General features: G+C 40.1%; 1 protein-coding gene across 3 annotated transcripts; it reads left to right on the top strand.

Moving 5' to 3' along the window:
- The first annotated feature begins 3,747 nt into the window (after positions 1–3,747).
- Positions 3,748–25,325, top strand: LOC131126059 (transcription factor E2-alpha-like). Of its 3 annotated transcripts, none has more exons than XM_078791612.1 (20): positions 3,748–4,262; positions 8,603–8,700; positions 9,221–9,293; positions 12,677–12,750; positions 13,064–13,139; positions 13,748–13,788; positions 13,911–14,046; positions 14,399–14,448; positions 15,584–15,683; positions 16,096–16,232; positions 16,344–16,476; positions 16,594–16,652; positions 16,796–16,874; positions 17,277–17,353; positions 17,462–17,629; positions 17,695–17,806; positions 17,885–18,017; positions 22,205–22,440; positions 22,755–22,902; positions 22,995–25,325. In XM_078791612.1, the coding sequence occupies exons 2-19, from the start codon at positions 8,647–8,649 to the stop codon at positions 22,859–22,861; spliced, it is 1,845 nt and encodes a 614-aa protein (XP_078647738.1). In that variant the 5' UTR covers positions 3,748–4,262; positions 8,603–8,646; the 3' UTR covers positions 22,862–22,902; positions 22,995–25,325. The 3 variants fall into 3 exon arrangements, with proteins under 3 accessions (XP_078647738.1, XP_057924192.2, XP_057924193.2); XM_058068210.2 differs by lacking the exon at positions 22,205–22,440 and adding an exon at positions 20,743–20,981 and having other exon boundaries at positions 3,759–4,262; XM_058068209.2 differs by lacking the exon at positions 22,205–22,440 and adding an exon at positions 20,743–20,981 and having other exon boundaries at positions 3,755–4,262; positions 17,695–18,017.
- The last annotated feature ends 182 nt before the right edge of the window (positions 25,326–25,507 follow it).

The following is a 25,507-nucleotide window of genomic DNA, read 5'->3' as shown; positions in this document are numbered from 1 at the left end:
GATGGGCAAAATCCCCCCCAAAATGCAGTCACCCTTTAAATAGCATGGGTGTGCAAGTATCTCGCCTGTAGAGGGAGCCCATCTGCTACACATACAGTATCCTGAATTGATGAAGAAATGAGTGTTGAACATTAATAAATTTATTTTTTTTCCACTTTTGCGCTCCCTAGAGAATGCTGCCCCGTTCAATTGCCCATACAACCCATTGCTACAACCGCCACTGATTACATATAACAAAGCAACATAGCATAGCGACGTGAGTACGAATTCTCAACAGTTCCTGTAGAACTACATAATTCATAATCAACAGAACAATAATAATCAAAAAGAAGGTCCTGCGCTGCAACAAAGACACATAATGTTGCCGTGTGCGTGTGGTGGCTATCTGAGCAATGTTGATGGGCAGGGAGAGGAGCGTGGAGGGGGGGGCTAGCTACTGCAGCAGAAAAACAGCTAAGTCTGCAGTCATTATTATGCAAATATGCAAATGGCAGGGTAATTAAGATTGGGCGTTCGCCAGTGGCTCTTTGATTGTTAATGAATTCCAAACTAGAAGGAGCAGGGGGATGATGAGCTTAAGAACAATATATAACACAAAGAACAGGAGGATGTTGTGCCATTTTTTTTTCTCCGCTGAACAAACACAACAACAAAATGAGTGGACTTGTGCCTAAAACATCGACTGTAGACAACATATTCAAGTAAATGAAAGACAACTGGGGTTTGTGCCAAGACAATTAAGCGTGTACACATTGACAATAAAAAGCTGGAAGCGCCGCAGGAAGGTGGAGTTGTTCATTAGGAGCGATGTAGCTGACCCCCGTGGAGAAGGATGCTCAGGTATCATGGCGGGAGGTGTGACTTCTTTTCACGTTCTTCACACAAACAGAGTACCTAAAGTTCACATGAGCAAGTGAAATATGAGGACGCCTGCATGAAATATAACTATATGAAGGTTGTAATTACCAGCTAGCTGTCTTAAAATATTGACTTGAGCGTGTGAGAGGACGGGGCTGTAGTTTACGTTTTTTTTTGTTGCTCACAAGAAACAGGAAGCCAGAAGTCATAACAGGATGCCCTCGGTTTTTATACTGTACCTGATGCGTGGGTGGCTGCATGGGGGTAACCCATTTACAAAGTTATAGTGCTTGTGTAAGACGAGGCCATGAAAGCGTGGGTGGGGTTGTGGTGTTAGGAAAATGGAGTTCCACTCTAAATATAGATTTTTGTGTGTGTCTCCCATACCGCACTACAACATGTAATTTGTCCTACTTTCTGAAAGGCAGCAAACCAAGCGTCGTTTGATGTTCCATGTAGAACAGAGACATGATCACCTCCGTGGCAAACACACGCTCCGTGTTTTTTTCCCCAGGTGTACTGCAAGGAGCTGCACGGTGAATGACATGAGATGAGTTTTGTCATATTGAGGTTGATCCACTCACACTGACTTCTTGTTGAAAAACTGTCTATGGTGAGTATGTTGCTTTCGTTGTCTTTACGCATGAAAATTAAAGAGCGAATACAAAATTGTTTTGTACATGAATTTAGTTCTTAAGAATAACCAGATGACCTCTTTTTAGTACCACAGTTAATGTCATACAGGTGTACATGTGTGCAGCGTATGCTGGGTATTTGTGTGTATGTGTGTGTGTGTGTGTGTGTGTGTGCGTGAATGTCTTGAGTTTTCTCGTAAAGGCCCAGCGCAGATGTTGAGGTTATTTCGCCGCAAACCAATTGAGGTTTTCTCAAGTCTCAAAACAAATGGTGACATTAACTGCAGCTTTGTTTACCTATCCCCCAAAGGTTCAGCTCATGAAAAGCAGACAGCAAGACATTTTCTGTGGTTCAGATGCTCTCACATAGCTGCCTTTTTGTTTCAAAAGCCCCATACTTTTAACCATTCACAATAGAGATCTCACAATAGTGTATTGAAAAATATGTAATTTCTGCACAGTAATACAGCAGACACCATATAAATACATTTAACATTGAACACATATCATTTTGAGAAGCAAAACGCTTTACTTAAGTGACCCCATGAACTAGCCGGAACGGCTGACCACAACTCAGCTCACAGGACAAAGTGGGCAGAAACTATCCCTTTAAGTTTTATTATAAAGAAATTGACTTCTTTTTACGCTTTTACAGCTGTTATGTTACTTCATGATGGCAACAGATTGAGCCTGGAACAGATCAATTCAGTTTCTATTCATTTCTGTAGTAAAAGTGATTCCAAACCTGACTCGAGACTTTGTGATCATCCACAGAAGAAACAAACAAAATTTAATTTAAAGCAGGGGTCTCAAACTCAGTTTACCTGGGGCCACTGGAGCTAGGGTCTGGGCAAGGCTGGGCTGCATCAGGTTTTCCAAAAAAAACATACGCATTTATTAAAAACAGAAAAATATACAAACTTTTTCAGTGCTTTGGTTCCGATTTTCTACAATAAAAGCTCTGATAAAACATTCCACTGTTCTCAAATATATTAATTTTTATTTTTCTGCACAAAATAAGATGAAAAATAAATAAACAAATCAAGAATAAAGAAAATCAATCAGTAATAAATAAATATAATAATAATAATAAAACTGCAAATAATAAAAACTTGGTTGGTGGGTAGACAAATTATTTTTTTCAGATTAAAATGAACAAAGCATTATTAGAGCCCTGTAGACATGACAAAACACGACTATAGTCACATTTATACTTTTTTTATTTACAACATATTGCGCAACTGCAGGGTCTTGAGACACATGCTAACTCGCAAACTAGAGAGCTAGCGACCTAAATGGTAGCCTTCAAGTTATTTCCTTTAAACTTAAATAGCCAAAAACTTACCACTTCCACACGAATAGGGAGGATAACTATTAACAGTTATTTAACCTTTAACATGAACATTAATCAAACGTAATAATTTTTTCTGGGTACATGATACCATACAGCATCCATATCAAACTTGCGTGGACCGCACTAGCATTAAACTTTCATATCAAGGCGGGGGCCTCAAACTAGTGTCCTGCGGGTCACATTTGGCCCGCAGGCCGCGTTTTTTCAGCAGGGTAGTGCATCAAGGGTGACTTTATTGCCAATGAGGCTGCTATATACACAACATTATTGCAGAGTGATTGTGACTTTTGGGGAAAACAGTTTTGTGATACAAACTACTTTTACTCTTTTGAACGCATATTGTTTTGAGAAGCAATAGCAACCCCCGCCAACTAGCCAGATCTACTTACTTCAACAACAAAAACTGAATTGAGTACCCTTGAAAAAATTATATTCATCCTTGTGGTGGTTAATTTAGTTACTGTATTGTTCTTTTCCTTGTAAAAGAAAAGATACAATGACTCACTATTTTATTTTATTCCAGATTCCCACAACACTAGACTAAAAATGAAATATTGTTTATGGCAATATGGCATTGCTACTAATATCAATATAGTGTAATAACTGCATAAGTAAAGCTGGATCCAAAGCAAGGTGAAAACACTGTCTTCTACAGTTGTGTAGTTGCGGTGTATATTACAATGTTTGGAGCTCAGTTACTGCTTGAGCGCTAAATGATAGTGCAGTCAACCTGCAGGCTAAACAACGCTGCTCCGAGGTTGACGTTAAAATATATTTGGATGGTTCACCTGTCAATCAAATTTGGTCGTATCCAATTGGTCCTCCTCTCTGATATTATCATTCCATTTTATACGCTGGCACACTCTGTGAGCTCGTTGCCTCATCCGCCCCTCGACATAGATCCTCGCGAATTGTCAGTCCCAACCTCCCCGTTCGATGACTCCAGACCAATTCAATCATATCCGGAATTTGTGACTATTTTTTCACTGGTATGCCTCATTCGGAAGACGTTTTATATCGTCTATGTTTTTTTGTTGAAATTGGACACCGCTGATGTTTCTGGATGCGTCCATGTCCTCCCGTGGGCCGTGACGCGGAGGGATACATTTCTGGAAGCGACAATGTGGAGGCTGTTAAAATGTCTACTTGGAAAATGAAGTCGCTTCAATTTCAGCAATATTAAGAGAAACGGCGCAATGCTTTAGTTATGGTGCGTGTCCTATAGGTCTTTTTAGTTTCGTGAACAAGACTGCACCGAGGCGGCGGAGTGTTTCAATCTTGGCTTTCCTCATCTTCCTCAAGCCCACAGTCCGGAGGAGCACGGAGGCTGGAAAGGGATCCTGTCCATAACTTTGTTTTTCTCTCACATCGGGTCGTTTATTTCTCATTTTTGGATGCTACAGAGCTAAGCCAAGGTAAATAGTTCTTCTAAGACATACTCCCTACACGTAGTTGCCTCTTCAACACCACTTACCTGTCATTGTGTTGTCGAGTGGAATAGTCAAGTTTTAAGTGCATTTTTCAAGTTACATTTTCCGCCGAGGAAAAATGTCCGGTTTTGCTTATTTCGTGCTCCATTAACTTATAGTATTTGTGTTGCCACTGTGTTAAAAGTTGAAAAAAGTGGTCTTTGTTTCACTTCAGTGGGCTCTTTGAATGTTTCAGCGTATTAGCATAGTGCCAAAGTGAGTTAGCCCCCCTCCACATAATGATGTCTGTGCTAGTATGTCGCTTTACACCAGTAAAATAGTCCCCGAAAACTCTCACATTTTGCACCCGTATCTGTTGTAGAATTGTGTTAACGGACGCTAGTGTAGTTCTAGAAATGAATTTTTTTTAATATATACATGTTTATCCTGTAATCGCTGTATTTCGACCACGTCGTTGAAACTTTGCTAGCCGGCTCTTTGTGTGCAGTCTCCTCGCTAGTGACTGAGTGGCAGTGGGGCGACAGGCAACAGGTTTGGACTTTTTTTCGAACATGTCGTCGGATGTTCCATGTAAACACACTGGTGTTGCTGGTGTGTCAGTGCAAGGCTTAGAGTTGTGTTTCTTTCACACTTCTTTATGGCTAATCTGTGGGGGTGCTCAAACATAAGAAACTTCCATTTGTTAGGAGGGACTAACTCCACCATTTTAACCACAGCCCATTATAACAGAAATGTTTGGAATATTTAATGATAACATTTTAACTTTGAGTAATTGCACAATAATTTTACCTCTTTTACCACAGTTTTAATAGTTTTATGTTCAGGATGACTTAATAATGACTTAACCATATGACTTAACAATGTGTAATATGCAGCATATAACACTTTGATATTGATAATAGAATTGAAATGGAACTTGTGTCCTGTATGCAATCAATATTGTCTACAAACTATATAGTGAAATACAATTCTAAAGCACATTTGTTTATTGACAACAATCTGCCTAACTTCTGTAACACACACAAGCGTGCAAAACTAAGCTAACCGCTGCTAGCTTCCATTTGCGTTCTGTAAGAGGAGATTCAGCCAACCTTTGCCAGCATTTAGCACCATTTCAACTTGTTTATGTCAGGAGGGGATTGTTCGGTGTTTACTGATTTTGTCCCACGACTGAGCAGTCTGCAGAGTAAACACTTCCCTCACAAACGTTCCTTCTCCTCACAATAGCAGCTTTTGATTAATCTTATCTGCTGTTGTGCGCAGTCTTAAAACATGTATCATTTATTCTGGATGGAATAAGTCCTTTTCTTATCATTGGAGGAATGTATACCAGTATAGAAAAAATATCGCCCAACCCTTCTTTCTAAACATAATTTTTACCCTAACTAGAGCCCACTAGACATAAAATAGCACCCCGGTAATCACCTTTACACTCCCATTATTCTTTGTTTACACCGCTCAATTGTAATATGCAGGCTATAGGATCACTGCAGAGACACAGGAGACAGCCATGGCTTTAACCATTAGCAAGCTAACTAGTTAGCCTCCAACTAAGTACTGTATTCCAAACTTAAAAAAGGGTTTAATACGGAGTGGGGAAGAAGGACACAGAAGCCAAAATCTTACCGCTTCCACCCGGTATGGGAGAAGTTGTTTTCACCGTCACGTCGGGCATGCCATGACTGATGGTTTGTCTTGTCTCTATAATGGGGCATGGCTGACGCCAAGTTAGTGGCCACATTCCTACATATACATTTGTCTTTTGCAATATGGTGAGGGATGGCTATAAAGTGTTCAGTGTGTGTATACCATATATGTGGAAATGTTTACGCTTTCAAATTGTCAAACTTGACAAATTCCAAATAGGGATTAAACGGCATAGAAAATTAATTAATACATTTTCCCAATAGTACAAAATACTCCTTTGTAGACGTCTACATTGTTTTATGCCGACATTCATGTGTCACAGTTGTCCCTGTTATGATGCTAATATGTTAAATAGTCATGTTTAAACAAGCTACTGGCAGATGTTTTCTTGGCCAGTACTCTAATTACTTGACTTTATTTCCTGGTTTTGTTAAAACACAAGACTCTTGGCAGTGTTGTATACTATTAATTATACCTCTTGACAATCATTTGTCCACTGTGGTGATAAGCAAGTGCACCCTGTAGGCCTCTGAAGATTCTCATTCATCCAGGTCGCTGTATTCTCAATGCATTCTGTGGGACATACCAGTCAGATTTGATATGACGGTCGAGTGAATAGAGCTGTCACATTTTCTGTCCTGGCTAGTCTGACTGGTGTGGTCTTTGAGCATGAACTGATGAAGCCTGCTCGGGTGAGAGGTGAAACATCTTCTAAGACAACCTGCGATTGATTCAATACACTGAGAAGTTCAGCCTGTAGTTTTCATTGTTTTGGAGTCATTAGCCACGTTTACATGAGGAGTTTTTCTCTTTCCGAATGACCTTTCCGAAAGCAATGGTATACATGGAAAGGAATATTCCAATCGCGCATCTACATGCGCCGCTATAATCAACCAGAATAGTCAATGGGGCATGCGCAGTAAAGCGGAAACACCAACATCATGTGTTACCAACTTCCTTCAGTTTTTCTTTCACTTGTTGGGATAACTTTGTATTGCCAGTTTTTCGTTCGTCCAGTCTTGAAATTTAGTTTGAATCAAAAACAAACTTTCAGTCTCGCCTCCATTTCTTTTTTAATCGAAGAACGTCTCGAGCTGCGTGTTACGTCATATCTATTAGCTGAAAGAACGCACCCGGGAACAGGAAAAGATAAAGTTCAATCTTGCTAATATTTTATAATTAACCTCGGCACATGTTTTATATAAATAAGTATGTTCTTTTTTTAATAAAACTGGACTTGTGAATGGCGTATAGAAGGGTTTAGATTCTGTTCCACAGATGGCGGTAATGCACATGAAAGCTGCTTGCCAACCGGCAATAAACAACAGAAGAAGAAAAACACCACGAAGAAGAACGTAGCCTGACAACTTTCCAATTGAGCGGGTACAAGATACCTCAATCGGATTGGGGAAAGGAATATTCCACCCCTGTGAATCCGATTTTATTTTCATTCGGATTGGCACTTTTCTTTCAGAATGAGGTGTATACAAAGGTTACATTCTTTCCGTTTGAGCAAATAACCCGAATGGAATTGGAATATTTGGCTGCATGTAAACGTGGCTATTCTTTCATTTTGGTGATTGATGCAGTGCAGTGCAGATGCTCATTAACATACCCACCAGTGTGAAAGTGTCAGCTCCCTTCACAGACACAATTATTGACACAATATCATATTTTACCTTAAAAGTTCATAATTGAGTTTGGTGAGAACACAGTAATGGCATGGTTATTTCCCAAACTGATAGAAGAAACCCAATTTGTTGATTTTATAACACACAGAGTGCATTTACAAAGTTATTATTTATTTTGCCTAGCTTGTTTTGTGACATACACTAGAATGTATGTGGTGCAGCTACATTCTGGTTAGATGTTTCCCTACTAGATCAATAATCTGATGGTGGGAGGCAAGAATGTGCTCCTTGAATAATAATGATCTCTGATGAGATATTGAACTGTACCATGATTGGAAGGAAGAGCTGTGCCCCCGTAAAGATCAATGAAAAGAAAAATGAGTCACTTGTAGACTGCTTGGATATATTATAATTATTTTGACATACTTGCAGACATTGTCTTTATTGTAGTATGTCCGCTTTATGCAACATCATTTTGTTGTTGAATGAGACATTTTTACCATGGAAATATTCCTTAAACCGACAAGGATGAAGGCAGTTGCAACCAGAGGAGCCCTCTGTAAATTTACTGTTTATGTGTCAGTCTCCTGATTAACAATTATTTTGGAACCGATTTGCGCATTAAAATTAAGTATCACTTTAATATATATTGCTATATTATCTATATCACTCACTATAATTGCTTTACACTTACCTTAAATTGTCACAAACATACTCACAGATGGTGACATATCTTGCCCTGCCAATTCAAGTTGCATATCACTGTCGTCTTTGCATCATGCCTCTTGAAGTGGTGGCACCCTGTCTGGTACTCTTTTCAGAAGACTGACCCATATGTGTTTTCATGAAAATGTACAGTAATACAGAGAGACCACTAGAATGGCTAAACTGCAATCTTACATTAAAGATAGGCATTCTGTGTCTTTCACATCCAGCTTTAAGTCTTGTTAGGTACACTGGAGAGAATATATTTATGACAGACCTGTACCCCAAATGTTGTTGTGGGAACATTTGGGTAACGATTACTCATGTTTTTCTTGACTGTAGTGGCTTGCTGAGACTGAAAGGGCCAAAGTGAACAGCAGCAGAGAATGACTGCAGTGGGCACAGACAAGGAGCTCAGCGACTTGCTGGATTTTAGCGCGGTAAGAATTCTTAATACAGTATACACATGAAGCCCTGAATACAATTCTAGGATAGTGACCAATTGTCAGCACCTTCAGGGATTGGTCAGTTAGACAGGATTTGAAGGATTATTCAGTTTACTTGGAATGGCCAGAATAATTGTGTGAAATCGATTATTAATGACAATTGTATCGTCAAGCAATTGATGCAAAATGAAGCACACTTCCTGGCTGCAACCTAAAGAGGCACTATTGGTTCAGTCTCAACTAGAAAAATATAACTTCAGCTATGGAAAGTGGCACTACATCCACTCTATTGCACAAATATTCTGTGCAACATCATTCTGCCCTATAAAAATAATAAAATCTGTGAATTAATAAATTGTATTAATTGATCAAGGAATCCTAGTCATGCTCATCCTAAATACAATTTGGGTGTTAACGGTTGTGGATAAGAGTTGAATTTTTTTACCTGACAACACAGGTTATGTTTCATTATTATTTTTGAGTGGTTTACACATTTGAATTCCTCTCATTTCAGATGTTTGAGCTTCCAGTTTCAAGTGGCAAGAATCGGCCAACTACACTTGCCAGCAGTCAGTTTGGAGGTTCAGGTAAGTCCAAAACAAACTTTGTGTGTTTTTTTTTTTAATTTTCTGCCGCCCCTTGGGCTTGAGTGACAATAATTCCTTTACACTTCTGACTGGAATCTCCTTTAACATTTGCAATAAATTGTTTGCTTGATTCTCATTTTAAAACACAACTGCCCACAGTAAATGGCTGTACAGCAGTTCTTATTGGCTTGCAACGTAGTAAAATATCTGTGCTCCCACCCCTTCCCCAGTTTCCACAGCATGTGAATGGCTTTCAAAATTACATATTATTTAATAGAACTCCAATGAAAATGACACATAATTTTACATTTATGTAGATCAAGTGTCATCTCCTCTGCCGTTCTTCATCCAAAACTTGCAGGTGTCCCTTCCATCACCTTGTCAGCTGTTGCTATTCAATCACCAAAGACAGAGGCAGTGGGGGTGGATGGGAACAGCCCAATTAATTGTCTCTGCTGACTCTGGGAAAAACATATTACCCCATTCTGCTGTTTTGCAGCTTACTTTTAGGGATCATTGATGTGAAATTGTCATTGTAGCCATTTGTTTACACAACAAGAGCGTTTTGGAACTTAAAAACACAAAGATTTATAACTGGTTTTCAAAATGAGCTGCTTTTAAAAATATATTTTTTTCATTGAAATGCTGAAAACGGTTGTCAGTACAAAATTTTTGTGTAGGTCACGTGCAAGCATTTAACATCCTAAATCACAGTGCACCGCAGGGCTTTGGTTGTATTTGTGTTACTTCATAGTGAATTTGTTAATTCTTCTCCAGCAATGTGTAAAAGTAATTTTAAAAACAATTTGAAGAAACAATGGATGGCAAACTGTTGATCCACATTAGCATAGTGTTGCATGGACTCTATATTACAGCATGACTTAAAAAAACACAAAGGGAAATGTACCCCTAGAAACGCCAGTGTCCTTTACTCTTTCTTACATACGGTTGCCATATGTAGAGGTTTAGGGTGTGCGGAGGGTTAGCTTGTGTGGTTGTCTTCAATTTGAATCTCAGCTTTAAACTCTTTCTTGTAACCTCTTCGTTCAGTCATTTACAGTACACTTTCATTTTTTGGTCTCTGGAAACTGAGAACGGTGGAAATATTTTTAAACAGATTATGAGACTGAAATGCAGAAGTGTGAAGTATTGTATGATTGCCCCCACCCCCACCCTACTACCTGCCACCCAACCCCCCTGTAGCTCACAGCACATACATCAATTATAATGTCTAAATTCACTTTACAAAGCATATATGAGATGCAGTGCACATTTTGGGAGTTGCGGCACGCCGGGCATTGTGTCCCTGGTGAGTCACAGGTTAAAACAACCAAGTATGTGTTATTGAACATTGTTCAGTATTTCATTAACAGCCATGACTCTCTTGAGGTTTTATATGACTTCATGCTTTGTGTCTGTGTGACTCACCGTACAGCAGGAAGGAAGAAGGTGTGTAGACAGGCTCAATTATATGTGCCGGTGGCAATGTCCTTGTTAAGACTTAAAACGTGTCTGCAAGTCTGGTCAATGTATGTGGCAGAGTTGTACTCCATTAGCCAATGACTCAGGCTGGCTGGCTGGTTCCAGTATCTCTTCCTGGGTAATTATAGACTAGCCATGCCTGAAGGGGTGTTGGGTGGAGCCGTGCATTGAGGTACAAAAATTGTCTGATGTTACTCATCATTTTGTCCAATTTTCTTTGCTGTCCTTTTGGTAGTCTGCTGCTCTCTCATAGCACTCTTAATGAATCTTAATGAAATGTCCCTCGTTCTGTACAAAATTCATATCATTATACTAGGTTAATGATGTTTGCAAACAAATGGGTTCCTATTCACTTGCTGTTTCCAGTAGGTAATTGGCAAATACTCCAAATGATCCATCCATCCATTTTCTTTCGAGGTTATCCCTTTCATGGTGAGAGGGGATCTCAACACATAGGAACCCAATGCTCTCTATTGATAAGGATAGAAATGACAAACATGCATGCTAACATTGGCTTACCTTAATGTGCCTGATGTGTGGACTGCATTATAATGCAGTTTTCTGTTGTGTTTTATATTTTTGCTGCCCTCAGTCTCCTCATGAATACAATTAAGGGCTACTATTGAGCTACTATTGTCATGTTAAGATTAAATCTGTTGTATAGGCTGGACTACATGCTGACACTTCAACATCCCATGATAGAATATATAGAAAAAATTGGATGATTTGTGGCAAATATGGAAAAATAATTTTCATTATTTTTTAATTTTCATTATATTTTTTTATAATTTTGCACCCCTCTTCCAGCCGACCTGGATATCACCTCAGCAGTTTGTTGTGATCCTGTTGGCGACAGATGAAAAACAAAGTGACATGGACAACCTTTTCATTACATTTAGTTTGCATACGGCATGCCTTAATACTTGACAACAGTGCATGTATATAGACATTTATGTAGATTTCTTTTTCTGGACTATTTTTTTATGTCTAAACGCCATCTTGTTTTTCACATCTCAGCCACAGTGAATTAGTGCCTATCTCTTGTTGACTTACCACAGAAGCGAACGTTCTTATTTTAATGTTGATGACTCACACGTTGACTGACAGTCAGCCATAGAGAAGGGAAAAGACGACATTTCCTTCATTTATTCTGCTGGTGTTGTGTGTATAGATCACTGTTGTCACGGCAATCTAGCAGCCCTCAGCACTGTGGACCCATCATTCTGTTATACTGCTGATCCTGTCATGAGACTAGCCCGCCTCCACACCCCCCATCATCTTCTCGCTCCGCTTTTTAATTAGACAACAAAACAAAAAATATGAATATTCATAAGCATAAGCTTCATTAATATGCACAATTATGCAAATCAGTCTGCAATTAAGCTTCAGCTTTCCCCCTAGAGATTCTGTGTTGCAGTTCGAGAAGGGATTGAAGGAAATAGGATGGGCAGGGACCAACCCTTAAAAATCAGTCGTTTCAACCATTCATCTCCCTGACTGTCAGTGTGTTCTGGTCAGGGATAACATGTCACTTTTATAAGATTTAGACCTTATTTCTGTGCTCAAATGAAGGCTGGAGAATAGGTGGACTATAAATGACTTGTGCTGTGAAAACGTAAAGGCGTGGGGTGGGAGAGTGAAGAATGTAGGCAATCATTCTGGGACTCTCATATTGGGTGTTAATTATTCAAACTTCCTACAGCTCTCATCCACGCTATGTGACAACACACCATGCTGTCTGCGGTTCTGTGTGGGCTCTGACATGTGTGCTTCAGTAATCTGTTTTAAAGCAGTTCACTGTCCTGTAAATATGGATTTATTTCTGCAAAGACAGGGTGATTTCAATGTTGTTGTGTTTGTCATAAAATGGTTCATTTCTCACCAATATGTCTGTATTCCAGGGGTTGATGAGAGGAATGGGTCCGGTTCTTGGGGGCCTGGAGAGCAGAACAGCCCATCTTTCAGTCAGGGCAGGGTATGACCAAACGTTTACTACCACTATTTATCCTGTATTGTAATTTACAGCACAGGTGATGTTATCTTTGGTGATGAGATTGTAGTAGATTACACACTCCTATGAATCATGAATCATTTAACCACAAGGACACCAGCTGGGAAGTTGGGAACTACTTATTATATTCAGTAAGATTGCCATAATGAATAATCATTTATAGTAGTACTGCTTTTCATCCACCTGGATATTGTAATTTCATATATCTGAAATGTCATTGTCCGCATCTGCAGCCATTAATTTGTATTCATGAAGTTTGTGCTGTCTTCCCTTCCAGTGTTTTGGTGAAGAGGGCATTTACAGCGCACAAGATGGCATTCCACCTGGCACGGTGTTTGGCACAGGGGTTGCCGGTAAGTGAGTTTCAATTAAATGTAAGGGCTGAAAACATACATTGCAGCTGTCTTTACATACAAAATTGATATTTAATTTTTATGTTTTTCCACATCCCACTTAAAGGGGGTAACTGCCGTTGCAGCAGACATTTTTTAATAAATCAATGCCATGTTTACTTCAGGGCAAACTATATTCATGCTCAGGTGGTGATGGATGGCAGCAGGATAATCAGACAGGATGTGGACGAGCTGTGTGCTCCATTCTGTATGTTCACTGTGAAGGTGGGCGTGTACTAGGGGTCGGATGGGGTGTTGAAGCTATAAAGGGCGCCCATGCACAAACAAGGCTCTCCCTTGGGATTACATTGGCCTACAGCTCTCCCCTGTTTAACTGTCAGGGGAGGGGAGAGGAGATGGGCACAATTGCCCCTGAACCATTTATAATGGGTCCATTTGTTGTTGTTTTGCTGTCCACAGCCATAAATACGGCACATCATACACAATCACTCAGCAGATGCGAGGCGTTGAGATGGAGACAGGGGAATGGCCAGATTGGGATTTAATATTGACGTTAATGCCTAATTTTCACAATCATGGCCTAATTTCATTGTCTGTTCTACCAACAGGGAAGGCTGAGAGAGGACCATACTCGTCGTTTGCAACGCAGGTACATCAGTTAGACAGACAAAAGCTAGGTTGCTGTAGGAGTAAACACGCCTTCATGAAGCTCTACTTTAATTTTCTAGAATTGTTGTGTTCATTTTTTCCCCCAATTTACATGGTGTGCAGCCGGGCTTTCTGCCCAGTGAGATAGCCATGCCCAGTCCTGATGCCCTTTCACCCTCTGGTTTGAAGCCTGCATCCCAGTTTTATTCCTCCTATGAGGGCAACAATTCTCGCAGACGACCCGCACAAGACCCCATTGGTAAGATTTAAAGGATTGTTTCAACTACAGTGCTTCACATTTCAGTAACAATTTTTTTTTCAGTCCAATTTATCAATGTCAATTTCTCATCACTTCTCCATGTTTTTCAAGTAACCGTGACTTTTCACGCCGAGAAAGCAAAAACTCTGCAGGTGTCTTATATGAATAACCCCATCAGATAAGAATTAGGTAGTTACTAGTAATGTTGTAATGTAGAATGATTTGCATACATAAGGGGCCTGCATTAATAAAGCCATCTATATTTAATTATATTGTGACAGTTTCCTATAGTTCATATATATGCAAGCATGAGCTGTTTGACCCTATATGTGCCTTCTCTTTTTCCCATCAGACTCACAGCCCAAAAAGATCCGGAAGGTGCCCCCTGGCCTGCCTTCCTCTGTAAGTGTTAACATCCAGAACTGCATCTCAGTGAGTTTGTGGGAGCCCACATGGTCAGATCATGTCCCTGTTCATGTTCCATTTGGCATCTCTGGCCTCTCTGCGGCTTGCAAAACTGCCCAATTGCAGCAATGCCGTATATTCAGCTTGCACAGCTGTGTATCTGCACCAGTCATTTCAAGAAGGAAAAGTGGGGAAAAGCCACTCATTGAGCCAGTCGCTCATTTGTAGTGTATTTATAGTGTGTCGTACTTGTGGGCTCTTCTATTTTGTGGCCACATTTCCTTCCCTCTGCCAGGCGTATTTGTGTAGCTTGTGGAGGGAAACTCGTACTGGGGTTAGATGCTTCTTACTTACCTCATTCTTTCCCCTCCCAGTCTCGCTCTCTGATCATCAGATTTCCTCCCCTTCTCCGTTTCTTCCTCACAACCCCCCCACCCCCATTCACCCCCCAACTCCACAACCCCTCCCACTCACCACTATGAACAACAGCTCTCCCCTTTCTCTCTCCCTCCCCCACCCCTCCATCCCAGCTGCCAGTAGAGCTGGCCGCCATCCAGGATTCGACAGATGGTTCAGTAATTAGGAGTGCATCTCTCCTTCCCTCTTCTCCTCTACCCTCCTTTTTCCTCTCCCTTTCCTTTCTGTTTAATCAAATTACAGAAGAAAACTGCAAGTCCGTTTGGATTTGAGTTTTTTTCCCCAGACACAGTGTGATTTTCATCTACAATAATTGTAATTAAGAAAGCTATTGGTGACTTGGAAGCCTGGTTCAATCAGTATAACTTGTTCAACTTCATTTCCGGGGTCTCCAAGTTTTGTGTTGAGTATCCAAAACATTCTTTTGGCCAAGATGATACCTAAGGCCTTTCAGCAATGGCAGTCAAAGCCTGTTAACGTCCCTGATACTACACACTGGCTACATAAACACATGCCTTACTTGGAGTAGTGAAATCAATCATTCAATGTAGGTAATTAATTTTTGGTTTAAGTAATTACTTGAGGCCGTGAATGTGTTTTAGAAGAAATTCATGACTTTCCTCACCTATTGGTAAAATAAATAATTAAACTTAGGGTGCTAGTTGATGTTTTCCACTTATTGAGATTTTTTTGGTCTGTTTGTTTTCTTATGTAGGTCTGTACCTCTTCCTCAAACGATGAATTTAACAGGGACAATGTAGGCTACTCTGCTTCCAAAGCAGGAAGCATTTACCCACCACCCTTCTACATGCAAGGTGAGTTTAGTCAAGATGTGGTGCAACACCATCCACTTGTTTTTTGTGTGTTTTAACGTGAGTATGACGAAGATACTCACTTTCAATAAAAAACAAATAAATGAAGCTCTGCTTATCCCAACTCCTTTTCAGACATTTTGAATTGTTGAACTGTAAATATGACATACTCCAATGTAACCTTGTTTGAAATAAACAAAACTAAAACTCCAGCTAAATATTTAGTGTGTTGACAGCATAGCTTACTGTAACAACTTTAATGGGGTGACTCAATGTGCTTTGCCATGCGTATGGTCTATCACAGTTGGATGAAGTCATCACACTAATGGGACATGTCTCATATGTGTCTTTTATTGTCTTTTCATCTCCTGTGACTGGTTACCCCCACCCCCTGTCGTTGGATGCCCCCTGACAGAAGGCCTCCACCCACCCTCCGATTCATGGGGTTCTGCTGGGTCGATGGTTCAGCCTGGATACCCTTCCATGCTGGGTAACCCCCCCCATCTGAGCCAGCATGGTCCTTTCACCGCCATCAACCCTCAAGACAGACTGGTAAGCCTTCACCGTCTATTTGGACATTTTGTTTTATGTTTTTGCTCTTTTGTGGTTTGGAGGCGCTTGTCTGCATATCCATTGAAATAATCTGGTTTCTTTGCGGCCCAGAAACGTCAGCCACTGCCCCTCTCACCCCAAAACTACCCCCTACATGGTAGTGAAGTGAACGGGGCCCACCCGGCCGGCTTCCACTCTGGCTCCAACAGCTACGGAGTTCCCAGCCACACGCCTCCTATTGCTGGTACAGACAGTATTATGAGTAACCCAGATCTTGATGAGTAATAACTTTTATGTTTTAGTGATACCATCATATCACAGCCCCTTTTTTAATCATAAAGTTTTTTCCTTTCCTGTCAAGCCAATCGGGGAGCAGTACCTGGAAGTTCTGGTGATGAGATTGGGAAAGCGCTGGCATCTGTAAGTTGTGCAAAAATGAAGAAAGTAATGTAGTTCATGTTACCTTACACTTTATAATTTATTAATAACCATAATGTAATGGTTATGTATGATCTAACATCATTACATTTCATCAGACTCAAAGCAGAATTGTTTATGTGCAGATCTATCCTTCAGACCCAAACAGCAATGGATACTGTTCATCCCCATCCACCCCCTCCGATTCTCCTCAAGCCACTTCAGGTCAGTCAGATGCTTCACACTGTGGCATTTTGTCTGCAGCCGTCATCAGAACTGCAGCCTTATCATGACAGCTTTATAACATGTAACTAGGTGTATTATTCAGATAATAGCACAGGAGCGTTCTCTACAAATGTGGCATTAGAGCCCAGACTTTTAAAGAGCTCTTTCAGCCGTGCTCAGCCTCCAAGTATAACTTATGAGAGGAAGGAAAAGTACAGTAAAAATAAAAAGAGGGAGGGGTCACTTCCCTATTTGTCTTTACAATTGGTCCAGGAGTGACGTCATCACATACATCAAATTACATGGCATGAGATGAGAAAGAGATTTAAAAAAAAGAAACGTGACTAGTTTTACTTAATTAAAAGAGCTTTTTTTTAATAAACAATTTGTATTTCTCTTTAGGTTCTGCTTCCCAGTGGACAAGGTCATCTGGACAAGCTACACCTTCACCTAACTTTCATGGAGGACTTCAGACAATGGTGAGGCTTTCAACTTTGTTTTGTTATGTTCTGTGATACTGTACAGTGATTATGTCATCATACTTGTGGCATCGCCTCCTCTCATTATTTTCCTTCCCCCGTCTTAAGCCTAATAAACTGGAGGACCGCCTGGATGAAGCCATTAATGTTCTTCAGCGCCATGCTGGTGGACAAGGAGGTCTAGCTGAGATGCAGAATCTGCTGGCATCTGGTTTGGGATTACCTCCAGCTTTTAGCAGTGCAGCACTTGGCCTTGCCAGTCGCCTGCCTGGACTGGTGAGATTTTTGAATAGTGTTGCACCTTTGCGGTGAAACACTGTTAAAATTGTTGTGTCTTTTAGCTCTCAGGTCACCATGAAGACTCTGCTGGCCTGCCCTCTAGTGGAGGGCTTGTGCATGGTCACCACGGTTCCACATCTGGCCTGCCAGGCTCTCAGACTGATGGTTTCACCAGTGAGTCTTTGTCTCTTTTTCGACTTGCAGAAAGATTGTGTGACTTACACCTTGGAGCCAACGTTTTGTTAATTGCAGGTGTGGCGAGCAGCCTAAATCGTTCCACTGGTGCTGACATCAAACGAGAGAACAAGCAGGATGATGAAAACTGCTCTGTTACCGACAAGTCAGAGGATGAGAACAAAGAGCTGAAGACCCATCTTCGAACGAGGTGCGTTTTTTTGAGTCTTTGTCTCATTTATCAATGCAGATTTCATAGAAAGTAATATTTAACAATTTGCAAGAACTATTTAAAGGGTCCCTGACATAATTTGTAAACATTGCTTAAATATATTATATATTGTTTGTAATTAGGTTTTACATTGTTTGGTTTGGTGAAATTCGCTAAACTTTAACTTGTGGTTGTTTGCGCCAGCGTTGACCAACTAGTTGTCGCAGCTCAGCCTTATTTCCTGATGTGACGTCATCAGACTAACTGACAAACTAACAGCTACACAAACATTGCGGTGTGTGAGACAGAGGATGTTTACAGTGATTATAGTGAAGATTTGCGCGATGTGTCAATAGTTTGCGAAGGAAAAAACATTCGGAGATGAAATTGAGAACTTGCAAAACACGGACTTAAGCATTAAGACACTGGGGTTGCTTATCCTACATGTCATCAATTACTGTTTTAAATCAGCTTCTTAAGGTACGTAAAGGGTTTTTTAATGTATCTACAAAAGATGTTTATGTAACATGTAGAATGCTTTGACAGGACTTACCCCCTTCTGTGACAACTACTTTCTTGTGTACTTGCAGAAAAGCATCCTTTTTTCTTATTATTTTTTCAAAATGTGTTTATACCGTACTTCTAAGCCAAATGCTTTTTATAGTGGTGTTCCTTCAAAGCAGTCATCAGCGAAAACATCACAGCAAAGGACAGAATTTGAGGCAGGCGTCCATTTCTCTCTCGTTCCCTGCACTTGCTTCATCCATTGTTGTCTTAAACCTTAGTCTTTTGGAAAAGAAATGAAACATATAGTGTTACTCGGATAATGTGAACATCCAGCAGCAACACATTTTTGGCATGATTACTATTTTGATGAAAAATACACTGAACTGAGTCAATTATCTACCCAAGAAGCGTTTGTTTACGCTGCTTTAGATGAGTGGTATCACCCTCATTATGTCTCATCTGGAAATAAGACTGAGCTGTGACAACTAGTAGTTCGTCATGGCTGACGCCATGAACTACAGATGTAATTTTTGCAAATGTTTTTTTTGCTTTCAACAAAACGAACAATGTAGAACATAATTACAAACAATATACAATGCATTTAGGCTGCACGGCGGACGAATGGTTGAATGAATGAATATAATGTATTTAAGCAAAGGTGATTAATCATGTCAAGGACCCTTTAAAGTCTTTTATTCATGGCGATTTCATTCTCATTCGTTTTTTAATGGCTGATATAGTTTACAAGACAGAATGCACAACATTGACAGTAAATTCTTAGACAACAAGGCTGATAATTTACAATACAAAACAACAGGTTCTGTGAGTACAGTAAAACCTCAGTTAGTGTATGATCCCATATTTTCGGTTTAGGTTGAAATGTATGGCAATATTTTGCCTTGGTTCACATACATTATCAGGTGTACATTATGGCACACTTCCTGTCTTGTTATTAATACACTGCCTAAGTCCATTTGTGTTCTTAAAAGGTTTTGGGTTTTTTAATTACAAAACGTCTTTGTTATTAGCCTTATTAACCTAAATCGCCCCTCATCAGAGGTTGACTGTGTAGTTTGCTAACTAAAATAGTTACAAAAATAGTTAATAGCACGACAAGACGTGCACCAAAAATAATCAAAAAACACACTAACCGGGGTGTACGCTAACCAAGGTTTCACCATATTTATCTGCATTTTGAATTGTCTTCATGTAAAGCTATAATTGTATTATATTATGTTATTATATTACTATAGAGCAGAGGTAGGGAACCTATGGCTCGGGAGCCAGGTAGGGCTCTTTTGATGACTGTATCTGGCTCTCAAGCATTTCTTACCACAATAAAAAAATATTTTTGCTAACATTTTAAAGTAAACCATCACAGAAATGACTGTTAAAAATAATATTCAAAATCAACAACTTTCTTATGCATTTTAATTCGTCCATCTATTTTCTGCTGCAATACGGCCAACCATATCTATCTTTCCTGATGATATTTTCAAACACCAAAACTTGATTATTACTGGGTAATGCTGTAGTCTACCTCGGTCATTGAGATGTCAAAAAAACATGTAAATGTAAACTTTCCTCCTTTAGTCAAATGGCTAAAGCTGCAGAACCAAGCCTTCTGACGAAGATGGCCAAAAGAATGAAATACGTCTACGGAGTACGGTGCAAAACTATGCAGCAGCAGAAGTTGTATTAATGGCAACAAGTATTTGATTTATTATTAGACACTGCGCTGCTCACGAAAGTGTGCTGGCCACACCCCATTGGCGTGGGGTAGTGTGCCTGGTCTACATAATTAGAGCCCATTATCTAAAACTGTTGGTCTTACATAAAAATGCACACATTTTATTGCATTCAATGTTTAAAAAAATGTATATGGCTCTCACAGATACACATTTTAAAATATCTGGCCTCCATGGCTCTCTTTGTCAAAAAGGTTCCCGACCCCTGCTATAGAGTAACATTTTGGGCAGTCTGGAACTGATTAATTGGATTTATATCATATGTTATGGGAAAGTGTGATTTGGTTAGAGAATGCTTCTAATCAGTTAGGAGTTCTTAGTATAGCGATCCATTTTTTGTATTGTTAGAAAGCTACATTTAACATTAAATACTGTAACTCACTCAGGCTTCTACATTTTAGAAAAGTATATATTAATGTCAACTGTGCCCACAATGTTGTTTTCTTCCCTCCTCATCTGCTATTGGCTAGTCTGAATGAGGATGACGATGAAGAAGATCTACCAGTGGAGATTAAAGCTGGGCGGGAGAAAGTGCGGAGGATGGCTAACAATGCCCGTGAGCGGCTCCGTGTGCGGGACATCAACGAGGCCTTTAAGGAGCTGGGCCGCATGTGTCAGCTCCATCTGAACTATGAGAAACCGCAGACCAAATTGAACGTACTCCAACAGGCGGTTAACGTTATACTCAACCTGGAGCAGCAAGTCAGAGGTCAGTGGGTGTCCAGGGAGGAAGGAGGAGGAGAGGGGAAGGTCCTCTTGACAAACTAAACTCTCACATGACTTCATGCTCCTGCAATCAATAATTTGGCAAATTTTATTTGCAGCACAAATGACATCCGTGAATGAAAGCATTTAAGTAATCTCCAAAGTGAGGACGGATGAGTAAGGAGATGAAGTTGTGTGACTGTTTTTAAAGCACCCCCATTCTCTGGCTCTGATTCTCCTGTGGTAGCACATACTGGGTGTCTGTCTATTGTGATGCAGTATGTGTCTCTTTGTCTTACATTGCCCCTCGTTTATTATCTCCTCAAGATGCTTCAATGTCTCACTGCCACTATCACCTTCCCAATGAATTAACACATCTATTTGTGCAGACATTTGTTTTTGTTCCTGCTGTTGCTTCATTACGCTTGGTCGTTTTTTGGCTTTAGAAAGACAACTCGCACGCTGACAGCTGATGCACTATTAAGTGTAACAAGCAGCTGGACACGACTTTTGTTGTCATGTCTATTAACCTGCCTTCACCTTGCAGTGTTGCATGCCCTTGCAATATAACCATGCTCATTATTATCACTTTCTCATCCATGCACCGGTCTACCATCATGCTCTTTTTTTTTTACAGATGGCAACAGTGACCTATTCTTTCCTGCTTTCCAATAAATACATCAGTTTGTGATGTATTTAACAGGAAGCCTTCACTCACTGGTTCTCTTTCATGTGCTGTAGTTGGCAGAGAGCATTGCTTCCTGTCTCCTTTTACTCCTTGTGCCCTCCTCATATCTTCTGTCTTCTGGACAGTCATCAGTTACCCTCAACTTCCATCCTGGACCTCAGTGACCCTACAACTCAAAATGGGATATATTTATTGACTGTAGTGTCGCTTATGATATGGTTCTTTATGGCCTCTTAAAACTTACATAACGTAAAGTAACTTACATAAGAAAAGACACATCCGCCTGTTGCTCTCTGGCCTGGCCCACTCCACTGGGATGTTTCTTCATCTCATTTGCTGGAAGGAGATTTGAGCTGGAACGCTACTTGACAATTAGATCAAAGATATGCTAAATTTCCAGTCAAAGTAATATTCCAATTTTTCTCTAGCAATTACATGTCAGTGTGCATCTTTAATGATGACAGTAGAGCTAGGTACGGCGAAGGTTGTGATCTGGGTTTGTTAACCAGCCCCACCAACCGCTCTCCTCCCGGCTGCAGTGTTGTCACAGTGACCGATGAGAACCTCACTGCCGAGGAGAAGGAGCAGAGGGAGCGCGAGCGACGCCTAGCTAACAATGCTAGGGAGCGGGTGCGTGTGCGAGACATAAACGAAGCCTTCAGAGAGCTGGGCAGGATGTGTCAGGTTCACCTGCAGAGCGACAAGGCCCAGACCAAGCTTGTCATCTTGCAGCAGGCTGTCCAGGTCATACTGGGCCTGGAGAAGCAGGTGCGAGGTAGGTCAGCCAGTCCAGTCTGATATGACAGTCACTGACAGCCAAGCATCTTACTAGAGCTGGGGAAATATCTCCTCTTAAAGGTCATGTTGACCCTCTGTAACACCTACTGTCACTTTTCTTGTCTCTATTAACTGGACCAGTTAAAGGAGAGAATATATGAGGAAGGATCTCTGCTTTTCTGCCCCCAATTCTCATCATCCTTTTTTTTCCTTTTCACCATTCATTTCCTCTGCTTCCCTTCTTGTTTATCGGCAGAACATTTTGTTTTTGTTCAAGTTGCCCTTACATATATCTGTGTGCCTTTTGCAAAGAGCGGAATCTGAACCCAAAGGCTGCCTGCCTCAAGAGAAGAGAAGAAGAGAAGGGGTCGGGCGTGGACCCCCAGATGCAGCTCGGCGGTGGTCACACGGGTCTCTGACTTGATGGACCCAACCCAAAAAAGCCATATGTATTTCCAAGGTTAGTTCTCACGGTGACCCAACATGTTGATTATTATTTGCACTGTGTTTGAGCGGATTAACCTAATGTTTTTAACCTCCTTTCTCTTGCAGCCCAATTTACAGCCGTTTGAACACGTGGCCTTAATCTATCATTGTCATGCACCTCAGTGTGTTCTTTGGATGGCACACGCCTCATCAGAGACGACAAATGGGGCCACAATGACAAACAAAAGAGTAACAAGCACACTTGTATAGAAAGACACAGAGAAATGTGTATTCATCTTTACATGTTTGACTCAAGGACATAAATGTGGAGACATACCTATGATCATGTTTTTGTAAGACGTTCTAAAAAAAAAAAAATGCATTATGTGTTGGGAGCAAACCTGTTTGGATCAAAAAGACCTTAATTACAACTTTCAGCAAAACCAGAATTTGTATTCTCTGGTAAATATGTGGCATTCCCAGCTGCAATGGAGATCCTACATTCTATATAAACAAAGGACACAGAGGCTTAGTGGCTGAATGTTTAATGTTCGATAATATCAGCCACCATTGCAGAATGACCTCTAGCCATCTTGGAAGCCTCTTATAGAAAGGGATGAGACTTCTGTCTTGTTTTGTGGTCTTTTTATTCACTCTGGCTGATGAGGTAATACTGGCTTGTGTGGTGTTTTTCTTCTTGTAAACCTTGGATCCTACGGGTCACTGCCATGCAAATGGAATAGAAAGACTGCCGGAGGGAGCGCCACCACTGAGGAAAGACTAATTTCCAACAATAAGTTAGTCCCCCATATGTGGGGTTTCCGTAGAAATTCAGCTTCTAGATGTGATTACTGTGTGCACACAGATATGTGTTCATATCGTCACTTGTTAACATCATCCTGGACAGTCCAGTCACAATGGAACTTTTTTTTTTCTTCTTGTTTTTGAAACATGCAACTTGTTTGTTTTGATAACCTTTGTCAGGTTATATTTGTCAGACCAGAATCAGATATTATGTAATACTAATGCACACAAAATACATTTAGTTTTGAAAACTAAAATAGTACTTTTCCCCCAAAAATGTAGTGCAGATGCCATTCTCCAATTGTCGTCTGTAACTGGACCAATCACAAATATTTTCGGGCCTGAGAACCTCCAAATGACAACCTCATTACTCAAAAGATGTATGTGGAAAAACAAGTGAGTGTGTAGAAAGGGATCATGCATTTTAATCCTACCTTCTGGACAATTAACTCAGTTACCGTTGATTGACTTGGTTGCTCTGTGGTGACCATTTCTTCTTTTCTCTTCCATTTTGAACAACCACAAAGCCTCTTTGTAATGATTTTCCTTTTGTAGAATTAGTTAACCATTTTTTATATTTTTCTTTTCCCACTTTGTAAGATAGTTGTTAAGAGTTGGGTTTATACATTTGGAATGCTCTTTCTGTTTGTTTACATTGTTCAGATTGAAGACAACCTTTTTTTTTTAAGACTATGGGAACAAAATGAGTTGTTTTTGTTGTGCCAGATGCTTGCAAATGTTAGAAATGACAAATTCTGGCGGTAATGTCACATGTTGTGATAACTTTCTTCCCTTTTTGTTCACCAAGAATACACCTTTCTGTGCGAACTTGACATTTGTATTTGAATTTCGTAGTTTGCGGCAGGTATTATTATGAAATGTTTGTTTTGTCTCAATGTCTAGCTCTATATTGACTACATTCATTTGAGGTGGTGGCACAGTTCATCTTTATAATACAAATGATCATCAATGTGTCAGGGTGGCCTTAGTCATTTTCCTGACCTTAGGAGTTTTGATAATGGTTACTCACCAGTGCCTGAATAATTCAGTTACACGTTGCATATAATAACACACATTGACACAGGACTAGTTTACAGACAATATACCAACATCTGAATGAGTGAATTGACGCTGACCAACAACATGGTCTTCAACTGGTAAAAATACTTGGTGGTTTATATTTGAACTAGACATTGCCATGTACATTCATATGTATGTACAGCTATGTGATATATCATTTGAAATCTTGTAAGCCGAAATTGAACCTTTATCAGGTTACGTCTTCATCTCATTTGCAAAGTATGCCATATGGAATAGCCCCTAACTTTATTTCCATCTGAAAGCAAGTTTCTCCTGTCATAGTGCAAATGACCACAAAGGAGTTGTTTTGTATCATGTAAATGATTTTTTTAAGTTTGCAAGTATAAAAACACAATTTTCTTTATTAGAGTTTTTGTCATCTACAGCAAATGACTTACAGCTCTTTCTGTCTTCAGAAATATTTGAGGGCAATATCTATGTAGGCTATGTCCTCAAAGTGCCTCCAGTTTCCTATTTTTATATATAAAGTAGATATTGAAAACTGTTGTGTATATAACAGTAATGTAGCAATAAATGTGCCATTTTTAATATCAAAGTGTGTTCATTGTCTTCTAAAAGTGACCTAATACAGTATTTGGGGAACCTTACAAAGCTTTAAAAAAAATACATGGATTTAAAATTTTAGCCTTTGCTTTGTTGACACACGTCACACCAACCTCCTGATAACTATATATTCAGGAGTTTAAGGAATAACCTCATAGTTTTCAGCATACCCAACGGTAGGACTACATGTA

Source organism: Doryrhamphus excisus, linkage group LG6, assembly GCF_037039965.1.
Source record: "Doryrhamphus excisus strain RoL-2023G ecotype Guam linkage group LG6, RoL_Dexc_Guam_v1.1, whole genome shotgun sequence".
In the NCBI taxonomy this organism is placed as follows: Eukaryota; Metazoa; Chordata; class Actinopteri; order Syngnathiformes; family Syngnathidae; genus Doryrhamphus; species Doryrhamphus excisus.
Note: the sequence above shows the minus strand (reverse complement) of the source record. Positions and strands in the feature narration are given on the sequence as shown.

Coding starts and splice junctions, on each gene's coding strand:
- LOC131126059 (XM_058068209.2), top strand. CDS start 8,647: ATGACTGCAGTGGGCACAGACAAGGAGCTCAGCGACTTGCTGGATTTT. Junction 13,789..13,910: donor ACTCGTCGTTTGCAACGCAG/GTACATCAGTTA, acceptor CATGGTGTGCAG/CCGGGCTTTCTGCCCAGTGA. Junction 16,875..17,276: donor TTCTCCTCAAGCCACTTCAG/GTCAGTCAGATG, acceptor ATTTCTCTTTAG/GTTCTGCTTCCCAGTGGACA.